Genomic DNA, 19,943 nt, shown 5'->3' with positions numbered 1-19,943 from the left:
CCCCCCCCATTTGATTTATGAAAGCATTTGGGAAACAAATGCACAGATCACATATGTACTGTCACTCAGGGAGGCTAAAATGGACATGGTGGCCCCTGACTACCAGTAACAAATCCCAAACACATTTCACATACTCGGTCATTTAGGATTGTGAAAGGCAAACAAGCCATGAGCTGGGTAGCTCACTCCACCTAAAGGAAGAAGGAGGCAGAAACCACAGCTCCTCCTTATTAAAATAAAGGAATAGCCAGAGTTTAAAAAAAAAAGATCAAATAATAATTAAAATAATAATAATAAAAATGGCAATAATGGTAATAATAGGAAAAGCTGACAATGAAATGTTTGAGCTTTTCAGGCTGATGCTCTAGGAGCACCACCTGCAGYGGTAATGCTGCAGGAACTTAGAGAAACCCCCACTCACCCTGAGATTCCTGATGGAAGGAAGCTTGCAGAGCTGGGATAGTGCAAGGACAACAGGACAATTCCCATCCTCTGCTTTTGCAGTTGGCAGTGACAGGGCCYGGTGTGGGACAGGGATGGAGTGCAGCAGGTCACAGACAATCCTGGTACACACTGCAGGTGGGAAGCTGCCGTGGCATGTCCAAAGCATTTGATCTGTTTGATCCCGATCCTGGYCCCACTGGTGTCACCTGAACTGGCAAATGCACACGGGGAGGGGAGTGGAGGAGCATTTCCACTGAGGATTTCTGTCATTGCAGTGCTGGTGAGTGGTGTTGTGCTTGGAGGGTGACTGCAGTCATCAAAAAGGGGGGAATGCCCTGGGAGGGGGAGCTGTGGGGAGATGCTACTTATTCCCAGTCCTGCTTTGCCAGGATTCATTGTGTTTATGGGATTCATTGTGCCAGCTGTTGGCTTAAATGAGTTTCACCAAGATGAAGGAATAAAATTTGGCTCATGTAAGAACAGAGCTGTTTGGATAGTAAAAAATAAAAGAGACTTTGAGGGATCCCTTGGGACTTGCAGRTCTTAATTTCCATAGGGAAATTCTTAATTGCTACACAGAAACCAGCCCCCAGAGTGTCCCTCCTGCCTCCTTGAAGTCCCAGTGGGGCTCCAGGATGACCCACTCTGCCTTTGRCTTTTCCCCACGTGGCCCTTTCTCCTGGGATCAGCTYCCTCGGGCACCTCCCTGACACCAARGCGTGGCTGGGAYRGTGCTGCCCAGGAGAAACCCTGCTGCACTCAGGTRAAGAGGGGCTCATTCAGTGCCCCCAGATGGAATTAATTCATTGTAAAACACACATCAGGGGCAGTGTCAGGGTTGGTGGCTGCCTGAGCAGGCAGAGGCGTTCTCTGGAGAGGGGAAGCCCAGGGTGAGGGGTGCTGAGGCCCAGCCTGGCTGCTGCCAGGGCAGGATCTGGCTGTAAAACCAGGACTCCATGGGTGCAGCCCCCTGCATGGAGGCAACATTCCCTGCCCGTGCCAAGAGCCATGTTCAACACTGCAGTAGTCCCATGGCCTCGGCAGCTCCCTCCCAAGCAGGAACAAGGCTCCTGGGAGCTCAGRCACAGCTCCCCATCCACAGTCTCCCCTGGTGAGGATAAGAACYAATGTCAGCCTCATGCCTGCCCACCCCAGGATGTGAGGACAACGGGACAAAATCAACACACACTTTCAGTGAGGTTTTTTTTTAAATACATTTATTAACCAATGTTAACACATTAAATGACTCTATATATTGCTAGTCAGAGCAGCTTACAAAATGCCAGAATGCATCATAAACTGGACAGCCACAATGAATAATTACAATGTGCATAGTGGCTAAGCTCAACACTTTAATATAGCTTTATGATTTGCAGAAAAATTAATTTTAAATCATGATTCCTAAAACAATCAATTGTAATTTTACCTAAAACTTATACAAAACCAGGCCACAATCTTTTTTTTTTTGTTTTKTTTTKTTTTTTTTTCTTTAAAACACACAGTTTTCACACTGTAGTAACTTGGAAATGTGCAACCGTGTCAACAGAGACAAAAAAGCCAAAGTAACACGAATCTTACTTTCATGCAGCTATCAGTTAAATATTACATATTCTGGAATGATTTTACACCAAAAATATTTCCACAATACTTGCTTTCATAGGGGTGGATCGAAGTTTTGGAACTTGTAAAGTAATCGAACAAGATTGATTTTTAGTTGTGAAGTGTTTTACAGTCACAACACAGAGAGGACAAAAGTTAATTACACATTTATCAGGCAATAATGTAGCTGTGGTAATACTAGTTACCATCTACTTACTATTTTTTCCAATCAACTTACCACTTAATTTCGGCAACATATTGGGCATTATTTGGTGGTATCTAGTCAATTAACTTATATCACCACTGTAAGTAAAAAAGGTCRAGATTTCAGTGGTAGTTCACAGAAGTCTTAGTTATATTTTTGTCTTTACAATGACCCTGACAAATCCTAGAGAAAACTTTTTAAAAGGCTTTCCTCCTGATTCTTCAGCTTCCATCGTTCCATCATGTAATTGCTTTCAATAAATATCAAAGATCTAAATAAATATTTACAAATTATTCCTCTAACTTCTCAAAAAATAGCTGGATGATTAATGGGCATATGACTCAGTCTAAGACCAATCTTTGAAAGAAACTAAAATGTGGAGACACTTTAAAAGAAAAGCTATTTAAGTAAGCTTTACATCTATTTTAAAAAATTGTCTCTGAACATGGATGCAATTCATATATCTATATATAAAACAAACAAAAAGAAAATAATTTTTCAACTATCGATCCATTCCTATTGGTAATGCTTCTTAATCCAGACATTCCGCAAAATACAGACTTTTTACAAATCACGGCATCTTTAATACAAGAAAATTAACATGCATTATTCTTCATTCTGAGTACAGTGATGGAGCTCATTATTAGGCAATGACCCATTACTACAAACATAACGGCTTCTGTGAAACTTAGGTGCTTTTTCTCCTTTTATTATCAAGTTACAATGGACCAGGTGACACCAGATTAGAGGTGGTCAAATGATGTTGAATTGGGGAGGCTGAAGGGGGGCGCAATAAAGTAATTCATATGCCTCAAAATTCTGAGTATGGATAAAGGTAGTTGGGATTTTCGTTTGTGGTTTTTTTTTATTTTTATTTTTTTTGGCTTTTCTTATTCTTGTTACAAGCACTCATGTTAGAACAAAGACGAAATGTGCAAACTTCAAAATTTAAATATTCATTTTTCTCTAAGATCCAGCTCAGTAAAAGATTACCCCAGTTCCCTGTGATTTTAAACTACAAGATCAAAGCTAATATTTTGTTATAAAAGTTATATATTGAAAAGAAATAATGAAAATAAAACACAGTTGGGAAATATTTAAGAAAAAATATGCAGGACTAGCACCTGCTGTGTCAACCCTGTTCCCTAAATTCAATCATGTACCCACTGGTATAACCAATAGATAATGCCTTTAAACAGTAAAATTAAGCTGAACAAAACCAGCTCAACAAGGTTAAGAAATAAATGTTACATCAAGGTAGTATGCTTCGTTTTTCTGAAACAGTTCCATACTTCTTACATTCAGATCTAATSAATCTTTTGTTAAACTTGCATCATTTTTTTTTTAGATCTGCTTTTTTTAAAGATTAAAATATTTGTAAAACCTAAAAATGTCTTAAAATTTGCTAGTTTAAAATTATTTGAAGTAACCTGCTCCCACAGATGTTCAACTTATTTTGCCGACGAAAATTTTTGGAGGAGCATTTTTTTAACAGAAGACTGAAACCACTGTGCAAAATTTCTTTTACGAAAAGTGTTTAAAGGCTGGTGCAAAATGGGAAGCAAATTCTAAATAATTTTGGCTTTTTTCTTGGAAACAAAAACCGCTTTGTCTGAGAATAGTAATCATTGGGGTGACGCTCTAGGGGAGGAGTAACCCTTTCATCTTTTCCTGCGGCAGGTGCGTTTGTGTTCAGCATGCCAGTGCTCCTGCTGACACTTGATGGAGCAGTAGGAGGTGTTCCAGCAGCAGTGGTACATGGCCTCTTCTTCACAGTTGTAGCACTGGGGAGAGCAAAYGAGATGGGATTACCCCCCTGGCAGGATGCAGCACACCAGCGTTGCCCCGTCCATGTGCACACCGGCACGTGTGGAGCAATGCTCCTCTTATTTATGCTCGGGGGCAGCAATCCACAGCAAATCCGCACAATGCTTCCCTGTTTTCCAGAGTCTGGATTACTGCTTTTCGAAAACATAGTCTCTCACCTAAGAAAACTCATCTCTCAGGACAGAGGACTGACATTTTCCAGCCACAGGGTGCAGGAACCATCTTTTATCTTACATTTGTGTAAAAGCACCCTTTTCTACATCTTAGAAGCTACAATAAATCAGCGGGCGCTTCTGGTGTGAACGGGCTCTGCAAGGCTTGTGTGTTTCTGGTTTTCTTGGTGTTTCTGAGGTTKCTTTGTAAGTCTGACCTGTCCAGAGGTTGCTAGGGAAGATCCTTTTGGCCTAAAAAATCCCCAAAGTCAAAGTAACATCCCGGAGACAAGAATTATTGGTTTGTTACAGCCCATCRAGGGCTGGCCTGCAAGGAGGCTGCTGTCACTGGGATTTGCTGACTACCACGCAGTAGTGCCACCTCCTGAAGGGAAAACCTYGTGCTAATCAGTGCTACTGAGCAGATCAAAGAAGGGCTTTCCCTCCAGGTCTTACATAAACCCAACGAGGCCTGTCTTATCCAGGTTGGCTACCTGGGCTCTTGCCCTTTGTCATGCCAGGACTGCACGGAACTCCTGGAAGAAGGAAGCTGCACAGCTCAGGATTTATGAGGAATTACTTGGTCCTGGGGGAAGCTGCAGTAAAGATGATTTCTACTTTGGAAMACACAGAAGGCTTTGTGGTAGCTGGAAGTGCTACTTGGAAAATAACCCTGTGACTTCTGAGGAGCTGAGAAAGGGAATGCAACACAGTCATCAGCACTATGGCTGGCCATCAAGGAGGTACAGCACCCACATAGGCAGAGTGCCCTGGCCTCAGGTGGGTTTATACCCCTTAAGGGGGTGCTGCTAAAGGATTAACTATCATTTTGACAAAACTCTATGAAGTAAGGTAGCATTGCTGTTAAAAGTACCATTTATACTTCTGCATCCTGCAGAGCCAGCTTCGAACAACTTCAGGTCGGTCTTTCTGAATTTGGTCTGCTCAAAATCAGAAAGTATCTTTGGGAATCCAGTCTGAAATGCTTACTGCATGATGGGGAACAGGGGGAGGGATATCACACAGTCTGTGCAGGCTGCTATCAAACCACAGAATAACACACAATTTGCTTTTTATGTCCTGTCTAGCTACAGCTTTGGTAATAAAACAGGGAATTACAAAGAAAACAAACCCAACTGCCTGAAAAGGAAAACCACAACAACCCACACTACGGAAAGACAGTTCCAAAAAAGCCAACATCTACACTGGCTAAACTGATAACCATTTATTTACATCAGCAGTTAAGGGACTGCCCTAGCTGCATGAGAAGGGAACCTCTCCATTTTCCTTTCATAATTTAGCTCCTGGGAAGTTTATTTGTAAAAATGTCTACAAACAAGTGTCCTCTCGAGAGCTGTCTTCCTGGTTTTTCATGTTGCTGGCTGCCCACAAGCCTGTGGGAGCCATTAGGATCATCTGCYGGAAAGGTGCAGGGAACAGCTGTGTCTCTCCATTATGGGCCTCAGCCCAGAGACCAGCTTCACATCTGCTGGCTTGGAGGGATCAAAAAATGCTAAGATGGGAGAGGACACTGATCTGTGGGTCCTGCACTTCCCTTTACATATGCTGGCCATAAGTGTGAGATGTAAATCTCCACTTAGGAAAGGAAAATGGTGTCATCTGTGCTRGTACCAGCACATGTGGCACTGGAGGCAAAATGCCAGCTGGCTTCAGGCCTCCTCTTTGCTTTGTATTTTCCTCTCTCTGAATGTTATCAATCACTTGGGGTTTTGTTTCAGACAGTACGCATCAGAGACAATGCTCACTCACTTAAAGACCACCTGTTGCAAGTTAAAATAAATATATGTGTAAATAAATTTGAAAGAGAAAAAAGTTAAAAGCTGTCAAGAGAAATGACCTATGCACCAATTTAAATGAGGCTTATGCACAAATAAAAGAACTTGGAAAAACTAAAATAGAAACATTGTCAAGACCAGCACTCCAGCTTATGCCCTGGAGCCATTGAGCTGCATAATCTCATTATTGTTACTCCTGCCTTTACATTCCTTCCTTTATTTTGCTATTTACTTGAGGTATCTGTATTAAACACCAATTTTCTACAGGTATAAAAATGGGCTAAGCCAAGGGGATTGTGACCAGCTAGAGAAAGAGGAACTGTTATTCTTTAACTAYGCATTAATCTCCTGAGGGCTGAAAGCACATCATCTCATGTCCCTGTACATCACCAGCAAAATGATCCCTTCATCCCAGCTGGACTTTTTTTTAGGTATGAAAAAACGACAAATACAGTGTGACTAATAGCAGCTGTATTCCCAAGCCTAGGCATCAGCATACACAAAACCAGAGGTCTCTGCTCCTAATTAAAAAGCAAAGCCACCAAAACTCATTTAGTATGTGTGTTAATTACATGAGATTTTGGTAAGGAGGTATCATTATAATAGCAGCATACAAGTGCAGCCCTACCCACCAGGGACTGTCATTAGTGCCACTGAAGGGAGAATCACTGGGGAGCTGTGTAATTGGAGCGAGTCCAGCTGCCTGGGGCTGTGTGTTGGCAGGCAGATCCATCAGCTTCAATGCAGAGGTGCTTATCTCGACTCTCCCTCTCCTGCCACATGCAAACCWGCTGCCTGCATGATGCCTTCATTTAGGGTGCTGACTGACAGATAGGTCGAGGCCACAGAAATAGGCAAGGCTGTCARATATTCTGTCTATCTTTTGATTGTTTTGCTTAGAAGAGAGGCTTTATGCACTCATTAATAAATTCAGGGACGTGGTACCAGGGCACTCTGAATAGTCTGCAGGACATTGTAAAGGCACATTGGAGTAGATAWAAGTATGTCCAGAAAAAAAGTTAGTCTAGTCAGTCTTTTGAAAATTCTGCCTTCAAAACCACCAAAAAACAGCTAGAGCTGAGTCCAGCCTCACAATCACRTTACTGTGCTCAGGTTACTGCATGTCAGCTGAGCAGTGACAGTGGTTCACATGCGTGCTCTTCACTTCTGACAGAACAGAGCTAATTTGACATATTCTAYAGTGGGCAAAGGCAGTTCCATTTCYCTCTGCAGTGCCACAGGCRAGCACATGCACACAGRCACCAGCAGCTGGTGGCACACTGAACGCAGCAACTTGATCAAGTCACAGTCATAAATAACTTCTCTGGTCTGCAGAGGCAGGTAGACAGGGAGGAATTCTCTTATTGACACAGACCCAAGCACTGCACCATCGTAACACTCACAGAAAAATCTCTATGAGGAACAGAAATAAAGACTCTACAGGAGCTCTGGCATTTGAAGTAATTCTTCTCTTTCTGAAAACCAAACTCCTAACTGTGATAGCRACCGACTGTCTCGCCTGGGTATTTTTTCCCGCTCTTCTCTCAAGCAGAGTCTTCCCTGCAGGGACCATGGTTTCATGTAAGCACAGGGACTAACGAGGCCTCTCTGAGCAGCAGCAAAACAGCCCTTTATAGCAGAAGGCAAACGGGGCTGCAGGGGGGTGTCAGGACTGGCTGTCCCTTGGCTCATGCAATCTCCCAGCYCCATCCTGTGCCCACCCCTCTGTGTGTTACAGACAGCTGTCACAGAGCAGTGTGACTTCCTSAATGGTGGCTTTCACTCCCCTGTTCTGTGAAAATTAGCAAAGAAATAGCAGAGTTGGTGCATGTGCCAGGTCCCGGCTCCTGAGCCATGCGGTTTCCACCTGCACTCTGCTCCTGGCAAGCTGCACAGTTTATGGTGCTGGCAGTACTTGGCTAGCTACTGAACAGCCATGTGGGGAACACACTTCTAGCCTGAGAAAACACAATCCAAACCAAAACAGGGAAAGCTTTGTGGTATGTAACAGAATGGTAAGTTCTATGTCTATTTTCATGTTTCTAAAGGGCACAACAACATGKTTTTTGTAGGTTATGCTGCAGATTTGGGCTTAAGGACTAAACAAGGGAGAGGAATATATTTTAGAATGTCATGTCCTAAATACAAAAGAGTATAAAAGAGCTGTAGAAAAAGCAAGGAGAGAAGGCCAAAAGGATATCACTAATAGCCATATTAGCAGGGGAATCCAAATTGATGCAGCCAGATATTGTACCCTCTGAGGTCTCGAGATCAAAAGAGTGTGAGCATAATGCAAAACATGACTTACATGGAGTAAAACTGCATTTAGAAAAAAATATTTTGATACTAAGATCTGACTGGACTCAAGAAGATGTTGCTGTTAGCACTAACAAGTTAAGATGGAAAGTAATGAGAATGCCAAGTTGAAATATGGAAAAAAATGAAACAATAATGTGAAGGAGAAGGCCTTAAAACTGAAAAACGAGCGAARGAACAGGGCAGTTAAAAGCAAGGAAGAAATCTCTTTCAACTGGCCTGCAGTATGCATTACACATTTCCTCTTACTCTTGATAGATTTTTGACACTTACCCACTGCTTCTTCTTGGTCTGSGAAATCAGTTGCTTGTGCTGGCCTGCTAGTTTCTTAATTTCTTCTAAAAATTCTTCTTTGCACTTCTCCTTTACCTGCTTGCATTTTCTGTCCATCTCTCCTTGTGCGTTGGCCACAGCTTTATTTACTGCCTGCCTTTTCTCTTCTTCCATCTCTGTACGCAGCTGCCAAAGATAGCCAGCAACACGAGTCAAGAGACAGCTACTGGAATTAAAAGTGTTGTATTTAAACCTCTACTCTTTAAACCTCTATTACTGATGTGGGTAGAAATCACTTAATTAGAGATTTCTGCTATTTAGGAAACAAAACCTGCTAATTTAGAGATACAATGAAATRAGAAATTATCAAAATAAAAATGTCACTGTATTTCTACTCTGCTAGGCATCTACAATAAGAGCTAAGTATATTCTATGATTATTTGCTCAATGATCAGTTTACAAATTTATGGATTTCTCTTTAAAAAAAGATTTTGTTTTTTCCAAATCTACAAAGTCCATGTAAATCTGCAGCACAGACACAATGGAAAATACAGAATAGAAAATCTCAGAGTTCATTAAGAGGTACCATTTAGTATTCATTGCCASTGAGGTTCCCTTGCCCTTGGCTCTGGTATCTCAACGTTTGGTGTCTTAATCCTACAGGATTAACACTTGAACTCCCTAGGTTCATTTCACAGTCCTTCATCGGGAAGGAAATTCATCTTGTCTTAAGACAGGTACTTAAGAGAGGTCAGACAAATCATCCTCCMAATTGTCCTGCTCTCTCCAGCCAAAGGTGACCAGGTCAAGCTTAGACACTGAATTTTAAACAGGGTATTATTAGATRAGAAAATGCAAACAAATTTCAGTGACCCTATTTGATCTTTAGGTCAGAAGATTGACAGAAGAATTATTTATGACTTGCAGTTAAACAATGCCACTGTTTAGAATCACTCTKGACAATGGAGAGAAAGTCTTTGGAAACAGATACTCGTGAATGAACARTTAGTTCCAGTTTTGGATCACAAACCGATTTCACAGGAGAAGAATAAAAAAAATACAGAGTTTTTTGTTTAAAGTAGGTTTGTTGGTCTAGAAATAGTCTAAAAAGGCAATAATGAAGATTATTTTTATGTGATCTCTTTGGAAAAGATTTTTTGTTCATTTAGCTAAGAGTGGTTGTTACACAAATAGAAAAGAATGTGAAAAAAATCTCCCAAATGCCCTCTCCTCAAACCAGTGTAGGTGATGTTCAACAAAYGTTACCTTTTCCACTGCCTCTCGCACAACTCTCTCAGTTTCTCTTTTGTGATCAGCCTTCATCCTGTCCTTGAAATCRTTAAAGATTTTGGTGTATTTGTCATGGCACATGTTCTGACACACTCCATCATTACTGGTCTGGGTGCTCCGATGCAGCATTTTTGGAGAAGAGGCACTTAACTTCTTGGTCTGAGTTGAGACTGAAACTTTTTCAATGGGCTGAGGCATTGTGGGAATTTCCTGGCTTGAACTTACTGCTTCAGTTTCAGGTTCTGGCTCCTGCAAAGAAAGAACAAACTTGTAAATCAGAAATCAAAAGAGACCAAGTCAACCTGTTAGCTGTTCAGTTCCTCCTGAAGAAAAAATGTTACGTGACTAATATCAGTGTAATTAACCTTGTGAAAGGTGTCTGTTGAGGATCTGTAGTGCTAGTGGGATGTGGGACCCCTGTGGAAAACCAGCTTGAGAATAGGCTCTTGGGTCAGGCTCTTCTGACTTCCAAAAGGAAGCACACCTCTGGCATCAGGATGCTGCACTCCCCAACCTCACCTCCCCAAAAGTATGGCAAACCTGAGAGGCTATGCTGACCCGTTGGGATTACTAGGGATTTGCTAGAGATATTTTCCCCCCACAGTAYTCTGCCTAAAGAGACTGTAGTTGCATGGCCAAGGCTCCTGAATTGTTTTGGCAAACTCTGGGCTTTCTCTGGCCCAACAGACCTCACTGCAGTCTGTAATATACCACTGATTCCATAGAACTGCTGCAAAGATTGATTAGTACATCAAAGGTCCTTTGAAGATGAAAGGCTAATGAGAGTCTACATCTTGCTTCCAATAATATAGAACTAGACTTGGATGACCACAGAAGCTCTATATAATTACACAATTATCAAGAAAGAAGTCGTAGTTACTGTAGCGTACTGTACTGAATTTTGCTGCCTGTGTTATTACCCTGCGACACCAATTGCTCCTGCTCTTTGGAACATACCGAATTTATACTCCTGAAAATGCTTATTGCTATTTGAAGTGTCTGAAGACGCAATTTTTTTTTTTTTTTTTTTGAGTTAGTAATGGAAAAGGAAAAAGTAAATGTGAAATAAACTGGGAAGTTCTATAATCAAAAACTTTTTTTTTTTTTTTTTTTTTTTAGAGTTAGATGTTTTAATGCTCGTTTAACAGTGCAGAGACAAAGCCTTGCTCAGGACTGGACCTCGTGCCTAGCTGTATGATGAGGCACACACCCTTCAAAAGGCTGACTCTGTATTCCCTTTTGCAATCAATTACTCTGTAAGAGGTCACTGTGATTGATTTCTGGATCACTGATCAAATAGGAGCAGAGTTAAGAAGGCAAATGTAAAGGCATAAATATATAAAGCAAGTTACAGCATTTGCTTGACAGAAAACACAATAAGAAAGACGAGATGTTCTCCTGTAATCTCCCTGTCTTGCACTCAAGCACAGTTTGTGTCCCAGGAAGCACACACTGTGTGTCACTGTCTCCTGCAGGATCAGGGACAATGGAGAGGCAGGTGCCCAGCACTCAGGAGTGGCCACAGCAGTATTGCAGCCACCACAGACAGCGCTGCTGCTACAGCACCTGCACCCTGCTCTGCACTGGCATCCCGAGTCCTCTTGCAATGTGCACATTTTCCTTAGCGCTCCTCATGCAGCTGGAACAAGGCCAGGAAAAAGTCCTTGGCAGCTCGGGAATAGATTTACGGCTCTCTCTCTAAGTGCCCCCTTGTGTACACGCGCAATAACGCAGCCCTCGGCTCCCGGATCCCGGAGTGCAAGCGGGACAAACAGGGAAGCCCCACAAAGTGGGTATGGCAGATCATAAACTTAATAGTCTCGATTACGCTTTCTAATTTCTGCTGATTATAGACTTACTGCTAGCCTGAATTTGTTATTAAAAAAGAAATGTTGTAAACTGACTTTGCTTTTATTCACGATACAGAATATTCCCATAATTACACATTACTTGAGTATGGGAGGCACAATTTTGTTTGTTAGCAAGAAGGATCAAGCTGTTGGACTAGAACTTCCAAGATTAATACTGTAACATCAGTAAAAGGTGACTGAAATTGAAGGAGTGTTTATTAAAATGTCAGACTTTTTGTACTTYGCTATCTCTACAAACCCAGTAATTGAGGTTACTCACTTCCTTCTTGAGTTCCATGCTCTGGTTACGTCGTCCTTTCTTTGCTCTTGGTTCCTGAGTAACCTTCAGCTGTGAATATTAAGGAAAGCTTATTGAAWCAATCCAAAAAACATTTCATGCAAGTGGCTTTAATTGTAACATGACCGATGCACCTAGTATTTGTGATTATTTGCAATTATTTAAGGTAACAAAGAGAAMGTTAAAAACCTTTCTTAAATGAGAAGTGCACACAATAAACTTTTTAGATGATCACGTGTTAGTGTTAGTAAAAGGATTCTTCAGACTACAGCAGAACACKGTCTGATGGCTACTCCTATGTTCCAATATCTGAGAAACCAGTATAAAACAACAGGTATAAGCATTAGCCAAGTGAAGGGGAACAGTTGGCATCACAGAGAAAATATGTAAAGGGCCACTTCAGACCCTGTGACTGACACTTCTGAAGAAAATGGGAAAATTGCACTGTTGTCTTTTATTTTTGACCATCACCCTGTTTCACCACAAGTAGTTGTATGACTGCACACAAGACTTCAAAGGAGCTACAAAGGTTTAGCTACGCAAACTAGGCTAAAAAATACCTGAAACCACTTTGTAAAGGAACAACCTCCCGCTACAAGACACAGTTCTAGAAGCTTTAAGTTTTTTAGCTCCAAATTGGGTGATAGACCTGTTTGACAAAAGGACAAAGTGGTTTTAAATGAGGAAAGATGTTGCCAGGGAAAGGGCTGCCAAAAACACAGAGAAGCATCCTGCAAACTATGAAAATCTTACTGCCAAGTCATTAGTAGTGAATATATAACACCCTYTTGGACAATGAATGACTAGTAAAGATCAGCTATGATAAGCAAATTTCCATATGGAAATGCAAAGTTTTGGATCTTGGCCATTTGTGCTCTTTGTTAAAAGAATGCAATTTCTGTTGTTTTGGAAAGTTATTTTTAATGACTTTAATCAGTTGCTGGTCACATGATCCTCAAGTGCAGTGTTTGCACTTAACTTTAGTTGGACCTGCTGGAAGTGTCATGTSTGGTGTTACTGGGAGATCTGAAGGCAGAACAGAGTCCGAAGTGAACACACTMCAGCTGTGAAAAGGCTGAGCAGCTACAGGGCTGTCCCTTGACAGGGCTCCAAGAAGGCAGTGCTGCAGTCCATCTGATATCTGTGACATTTGACTTGAACATTCCTATTTAACTTTAGAAATCTTGATCTGTCTCATCAAGGTGCTGTAAGTGACAAGCACTTGGAAACTTCCCAAAGGTCACCCAAGAAACTGAGGAAAGAGGAAAATCTATATTCTTGCTATTACTGAGCTATAAAACACAGGGAGAATAAGCTTTTAAACCCTTTTGTCATCACAAACCTGCAGACAGAGGACAAGATTAATTTAACAGCACATTAATCAACAATACATCGCCTTTCTACTTTTTAATGAATTTCCCTGATTGCTGGCATTGTAGGAGCACTCACTTGCTCATTGCTAGTGGAAGAGATACTCGACTCTGCCTCCTCTTCCCCTTTGTCCTCGTTCTTTGATTTCCAGAATCTCCCCTCACGGAGGAAACGCTGGTGCAGTTCCAGTTCATCACAGGCCTTCTTCCATCCCATGCTGCGTTTCACGTGCAGCCGGTGGATGTTAACTGTGATATCTTGAATGTTTTCAGAGGGGATCCAGGCCCTTTTGAATACACAGTTCAGACAAGTTCAGAACATTAAATACAGGAGAAGGATCTTGACCTGAGAAACCGACTTCAAAAGCAGTTTTTCACAGTGGTCAGTCACTGACAATTCCTTTTCACTTTGATTTTTTTTTTTTTAAACTCAACACATTTCAAAAAGCCTGGACTGCATACTGTTTGACATTTTTGTTATTATAAATACTCATTAGCTGTGGGTGCTATGGCTAAAAGTCTGTCTCATTTTTGATGAGCCACAAACCTTTCCCAGCACCAACAGCAGTCTTACCTGCTCTCTTGCAAAATGCCCTCAGTCAGACACAGAAACAGTTTTTTTACTGGAGGTTCATATGTTAATCCAATTTAGCTCTTGACTTCTTTGCTAAAACTGTCAAGGAATGTACCAACTCATCACCTTGAATAGAGACATTTTGTAGCTGGGCCCATGCTTCTTTGGACTGAATTCATGACAGTGACTTGGCTCCAAAGTTACTTTGTCCTCTTAAATATCTTCAGAGCCCCCACAGAGTTAGATGGGCAGGTCTTGACATTTTGAAAGGTTATACCAAGCACCAGCCAACACTGGACATGGAACATAGACACTGCCATGCACATATGCCTAACACATTAAATACTCAGCAAATTATATGTTTGTGGACAGATTCTCAATTTTTGCAATATAAATTTAATTTCAGTGAAGACAGAGAAACAATGCCAGTTTATACCAACCAGGAATTTGGCTTTTTGTCCAWGTCCAGCACAGTAACTAAGCAATGGCACTCTAGTTAAATATCCTTTGCCTTTTGTATCAGCACACATTTAAGAAGTTGAAAGAACCTCATCCCACAGATGCCAGGTTACTTTATTAAGTAGTTTTAAACTGTGTGACTTTTTGAAGCCAAAGACTACTAATGAAATAAACTGTATTTGCAAACAGATTTAAGGTAAAAACCATTCTGTGATTRAGGCACCAGTAAAGGACCTTTACTCACTTTTTGACAATTAGAAAGTCCTGGGAGTTCATGTATGAAGTGAAAAGATGTTATATACTGTGCAAGTTACACTGAAAGAAATTTAAATAAACAGTCTCCTAAAACACTGTTGTCTAGGCCCTTTTGGGATGCACCAAAATACATCACCTCTCAACAGCCATGAATTACTTTGAAAATGTCCCCCCTCCTCACATTATAGGCATATAACAGTAAAAGAAAAAAACCCCAGTACATCCACTGTAACACTGCTACAAACCTCCTCAAATGCTGAATAACCAGCTGGAGAGAGAACTAAAAGCTGATCTGTAAAGACTGAAGTTTCCAATGTAAAGAGTGATTTTCTGAAATTGCAGACTGGCTCACAGCAGGAGGCCTGTCAGTGTTCTAGCAGTGTGACACAAACATTTGTGATACRTATCATAATACTAAACCACAAAATTCCAGTGTCTCGGCTCAAATGAGAAACTGCATAAAGTCAATACTGCTGGTAGTAAGAGTACATTTCTGTCCAATTTTCACCTTGGCCTGGATTAGCAGGCTGCCACCCATTTGAAGAAACAACTGAAGCTAACTTACTGTCTTTAATTAAAATGGCATTAAGGAACATCCTTCTGGCAACTGTGGAAAGAGAATCTCTGAGCCATTTGGACACTACAAATGTGTTAGACTGAACTTTTAAGTTTTCTGAAACAATTCTGGCAAAGTATTCAGTATTTCTAATGTTGGCAACAAGCTGAGCCAGGACTTACAACATGATAGATGAGATAAAGTATTTTAATATTGTTTGTAAAAAGCAGCACATGGAATTAATAAATTACCTTTGGTGGTGATGGCCAAAAAAGCGAACATCTACTTGATTGTCCTCTTTCTGCATGACTTTGGCTGGCCAAAACCCAAAGCCTTTCATTTTGGCCCAAACCAACTCATGATTAGGTATCTAGAAAAAAAAAAAAGTGGTATTTATTAGTGGATATGAAATATTATACTGCTATCTCCCACAAATATTCTGCTGTAATACTATGCTAGTACATGGTTACAGTTTATGTCTAGAGCTATTTTCATTTTATCTTCTTATAATACATTTCCTTGTTAGATCTATTGCTTGGATCAAAGTAAAAGAGACCCCAAGACAACAAAGCCTGAAAAGGGTATAACTGTCTATTGAAAACAGAGATCTTAAGCAGCCTAAAAATWAACTTGTCTTTTTAGCTTCATTCAGGAGCAAAGTTTTAGTTCTGTAAGCTCCTTATTTTCTTGTGCAACTGTTGTAACTGGCTGATATCCAAGTTTTATAACCCATATTGTTACAGCTTTGAACTTCAATCAACACTTCACTTGTGTAAAATATCCAGGCTTCCAAGAGTCTTAACCATGCTTTTGAAACAAGCCCCTGAAATGGAATATTCAATGCATTAATGACACCAGAAGTGCAGGATTTGATACAGAAAAGCAAACAAATAAAMATCTGTGTCAGCAACATACACAGGGATAGCAGAACCAATTGTCAGGTCGTGCATTTGACAAATAGAAACAGTTCTTGCAAAGCTGCAGTTCATCCAGCTGAAAAACAAAAAAATAGGTAAATAAGCACAAAGAATTCCTACTTATTTGATTTCAGCAGCATCCCTCTCCCTTAAGTAGTAAAATTTTCAGCCCTGCTTGCTAATTTGGTGGAGTTACATTTGTGTGTGCAGACTAAAGGTGTGAAACTGAGGTGGGCTGTGAGAGGCTGAAGACAACCCAAAGAAATATTATTCATGTTTCAGAAAACCCAGRCAGAGGGAGAAGACTAATTGACATATTAATAATCTATAATAGATGAAATGCAAAGAATAGTTCTTAAAATTCATAAAATATTTAAGGTACATTGTGAAAGAAATAATTCAACTGCACAAAAGGAGAAAGTATGCCAGTTCCTCAGCTGTATTTTTTGGTCTCCTCTGAATGTGGAGAAATGTTTTGATGCCAATTAGAGACTTTAGTAGGAATCTTAAGTTCAATTTTTAAGTACAGTTATTTCTAGTCTAAATATGTATTACTCAATTATTTTCAAAAAATCTGAATATCAGTGTTTTTAAAAATATAATCTAGTTGCAAAAAAAAAGCCCAAACAAAACAACAGCAACAACAATAACAACAGCAAAAACCAACCAAACATGAAAAAAAAATGAAAGAAAGAGGGAAAGGAATGATTCAGCTGCTAGACTGTCTGGAGAAAATTTTTAACTCAATTTCACATCCTTTTTACTTTTGTAATATGAAGAATAATTTCTTTGATTCTGAAATGAAAATCAAGCACTTTGACTTCATCTTGGTTTCTCGGTAGTACTTACTTCATGACAGGTGTCTTTGTAAAGCATCCTTGCTATATCAGCTTGTTCACTGTCCGCTATAAATTAAAAATAGATGGTATAAACAATCACAGTATGATCACAGTGCTCACAAACAYTTGCAGCTGTCACTGCTGTGACTTTCATGCTATAATTGTCGTGCTTAAGAAGACAAAACATCATTTAATCACTCGGGCAGCCCTTCCATTTAAAATTTTCTAACAATCAGTTCAATATTTGTTTTCCRTGTCATATTTATATGCAACAATACCTCTTTTACACTGAACAATACAATTGCACATCTGAGGAGGAGCAGCAGCAGGGAGACACAGTTGGTCTTAATATGGATTCACTTTCTTTCTCTGCTTGTGTCTTAATGACTGCAGTTGTCCTAAAACACGTCTCTCTGTGCTCTGTGAGTTCTGGATTTATCACTGAGTCTCCCTTGACACCCGTGTATTCCTCTCTTGGCACATTCACATCTCTCCCCACCACCACAGTGTGAATCTCCTGGGGCTGCAMACACACTGGTGCCACCCTCCTCCCAGTCTCCCTGATGGGGGCCATATCCTTCCTGAAACTATGGCTCTGGAAAACAGGATTTGGCTACAGCTTCTGGACATGGTAGTGGTGTTTCTGACTTCCAATCAGCCACTGATTTACCCTGCCAGTGCCTGGCAGCTTCTCWGATGGCTGTGCCTCCACACTGCACCAGCAGCACACTCCTGGTGTGGATGTAGCTACATTTATCATCACAATATGGCAGATATTACCCAAAAGTAAGAGAAATATGTGTCTATAGTACATGTTTCTGCTGACACAGCACAGCAGAGAACAAACAGGCCTCTTTCTACCTTAGAACAACATACATATATTAGCAAAAATCTGCACTATGGACTGACTTAGGCTGCAGAAGACACAGAATGGCAAATGTGTAAATTCCYACTAAGAGGTTTAGCCAGGGAGGATGGAAATAGTTCTGTAATAGGTGGGCCAGAAAAAACCCTASAAAGTCTTTATGCACTTTGATTTTTAAGGGCTTTCAAATGACCTCATTCAGACTTAAGACTATCTAATACCAAGTTCAATCCAGATCTTGTGAGTTTCCTACAAAAAATGACAAATCAAACAAAGCAAGCAGTAAATGTAGTGTTTTACCTCCATAGAAAATCACTGTGTTGTGTAGAAGCAGTTGAGCATCTGCTTTGAACTCCTCATAACTCCTGTACTTTCCTTCATTTACTTTCTACACAAAAGAAAACACAAGACTGTGAAAAAACTGTTAAAAGTGCTGTAGCTGTTTTATGCAGAGAAGCTTTCATAGAAATCTGCATTATGCAACACAGATCAGACACTGCCTTTCATGCATACAAAAGGAATACTTACAACTCTTTGACATGATTTGTTAGTACCTGAGCACCAGCTKCAATCCTTTATGCAATCCCAGAAGTAAAATAGATTTTTTAATACTTGACCAAGTTTAAAAAAGATTTTCCTGGTTGAAATAAGGTGAATCTGGAGTAGCTTCAGTGTAAGGTGTGGCTCAGAATACTTGTTCAAACTGAAATATTATCCCTGGGGTGAACATTTTCTACCTTAAAATAYTGGCTAGTTTCAAATCAATGCTGACTGCCTTTAAACTTCCAGGATYTTCAGTTGACAGTCTGTTTTCCAATTGTCCCAGACTTCCAAACTCATAACAAATGCCTRCATGGAGCCATGCAATTAATTTTCCTACTACAGCCTGTTGTTCGATYAGGAACGCAGCGTTTTCAGTTGTGCTCTCTCGAGAACATCCATGACAATTCCAACAATCAAATAMAACAGCATCAGCTTACAGGATACTATCAAGGCCAAAAGACCTTCTATGGCAGCAGGAGAAGATGACAGAGAGAAAGGRAGGCCTGACCTATTTTCAGGCTCAACCAGTGCCACCAGTACTTCTAGACAGGCAGTAGTTCTCGTCTCCAAAACTGTCAGTGCAGCTATTGTTTATTTGTGCATTTTAATAATAAAACAAAGGCTCTTCACATCTGTGGTTGTAAAGGGCAAGCTTTACCACAGCATTGCATAGCAACCCAGTTGCAGGAATGAGTAAAGATGAATGTGCTGTTCATTATGGTCATGTGCAGTTGATTTATATGAGTCATGATCAGACCTTGGTTCAGAAAAAAGGGACAATGTATTTATTAGTACTTTATTTTTGGAACAGTTAATGCAAAACAGATGTTTTGGGTGAGTCTGGTTTTTCATGATCAACAAAATGATTGGTTCTTTATGAATCATGTAGATGTTTATAAAGCTCACACCTACAYATGGGCATAATGACTGAAATCAGAATATGGTCAAAAACATTGGGCCACAGATGCAAACACAGGCACTCGAGTCTATATTCATTGATTTACTTTCTCTAAAGATTTTAGCTACCTGCTGCTCCTAGTAAAACCTAAATACAGAAGGAACTGAGGATATTCTGTGTMTGAAAACTAGGCACCACTCAAAATGTTTTTACTCAGTTACCTATTTATAAAGAAAAGTTTGAAATGTTAAGCTTCCATATCCAATGCTGGACACAATACTGAAATACTCATCAAAAAGAGAATTAAACAGGATTAGGACTTTTCAGTCCTTCCCTGTTAAAAGACACCAAAAGCAGTGTGGAAGTTAGAAAGCATGTCACTCTACCTCCTGTATAGTAGGAACATCAACAGCTGAGTGCACCAGCCTTCGATACATTGGGTGTTTGTTGTCCTTCCCTTTCTTGTTTAGATCTATAGCCTGAAAGGACCATGAGACAGTGTTAATGTATTCAGAATTTGCTTAAAACACATAAAASATTAGAAGATGCAACAATTTGGAATATTTCAAGTGGGAACTACACAAGGCCAAACTGGGGATCCACAATCTGTGAAATTA

The 19,943-nt window shown here is 40.3% G+C and overlaps 1 protein-coding gene across 7 annotated transcripts in view; it reads right to left on the bottom strand.

The window, feature by feature from the left end:
• Positions 1-1,649: 1,649 nt before the first annotated feature.
• ZMYND11 (zinc finger MYND-type containing 11) overlaps positions 1,650-19,943 on the bottom strand; it is a 104,036-nt gene continuing 85,742 nt past the window's right edge. For all 7 annotated transcript variants that reach the window (XM_057384091.1, XM_057384096.1, XM_057384094.1 and 4 more), the window contains 10 exons: positions 19,713-19,805; positions 18,186-18,273; positions 17,031-17,086; positions 16,180-16,257; positions 15,516-15,634; positions 13,500-13,707; positions 12,033-12,101; positions 9,879-10,151; positions 8,613-8,798; positions 1,650-4,032 (listed from right to left, as the gene is read on the bottom strand). In XM_057384091.1, coding sequence (XP_057240074.1) covers positions 3,910-4,032; positions 8,613-8,798; positions 9,879-10,151; positions 12,033-12,101; positions 13,500-13,707; positions 15,516-15,634; positions 16,180-16,257; positions 17,031-17,086; positions 18,186-18,273; positions 19,713-19,805 — 1,293 coding nt within the window. In that variant the 3' untranslated portion in view covers positions 1,650-3,909. The remainder of the gene's footprint in view (positions 4,033-8,612; positions 8,799-9,878; positions 10,152-12,032; positions 12,102-13,499; positions 13,708-15,515; positions 15,635-16,179; positions 16,258-17,030; positions 17,087-18,185; positions 18,274-19,712; positions 19,806-19,943) is intronic.

Source organism: Malurus melanocephalus, unplaced genomic scaffold, assembly GCF_030028575.1.
Source record: "Malurus melanocephalus ecotype Western Australia unplaced genomic scaffold, MMel_1.1 scaffold_684, whole genome shotgun sequence".
Taxonomy (NCBI): domain Eukaryota; kingdom Metazoa; phylum Chordata; class Aves; order Passeriformes; family Maluridae; genus Malurus; species Malurus melanocephalus.
This window is presented reverse-complemented; position numbering and strand designations above follow the sequence as displayed.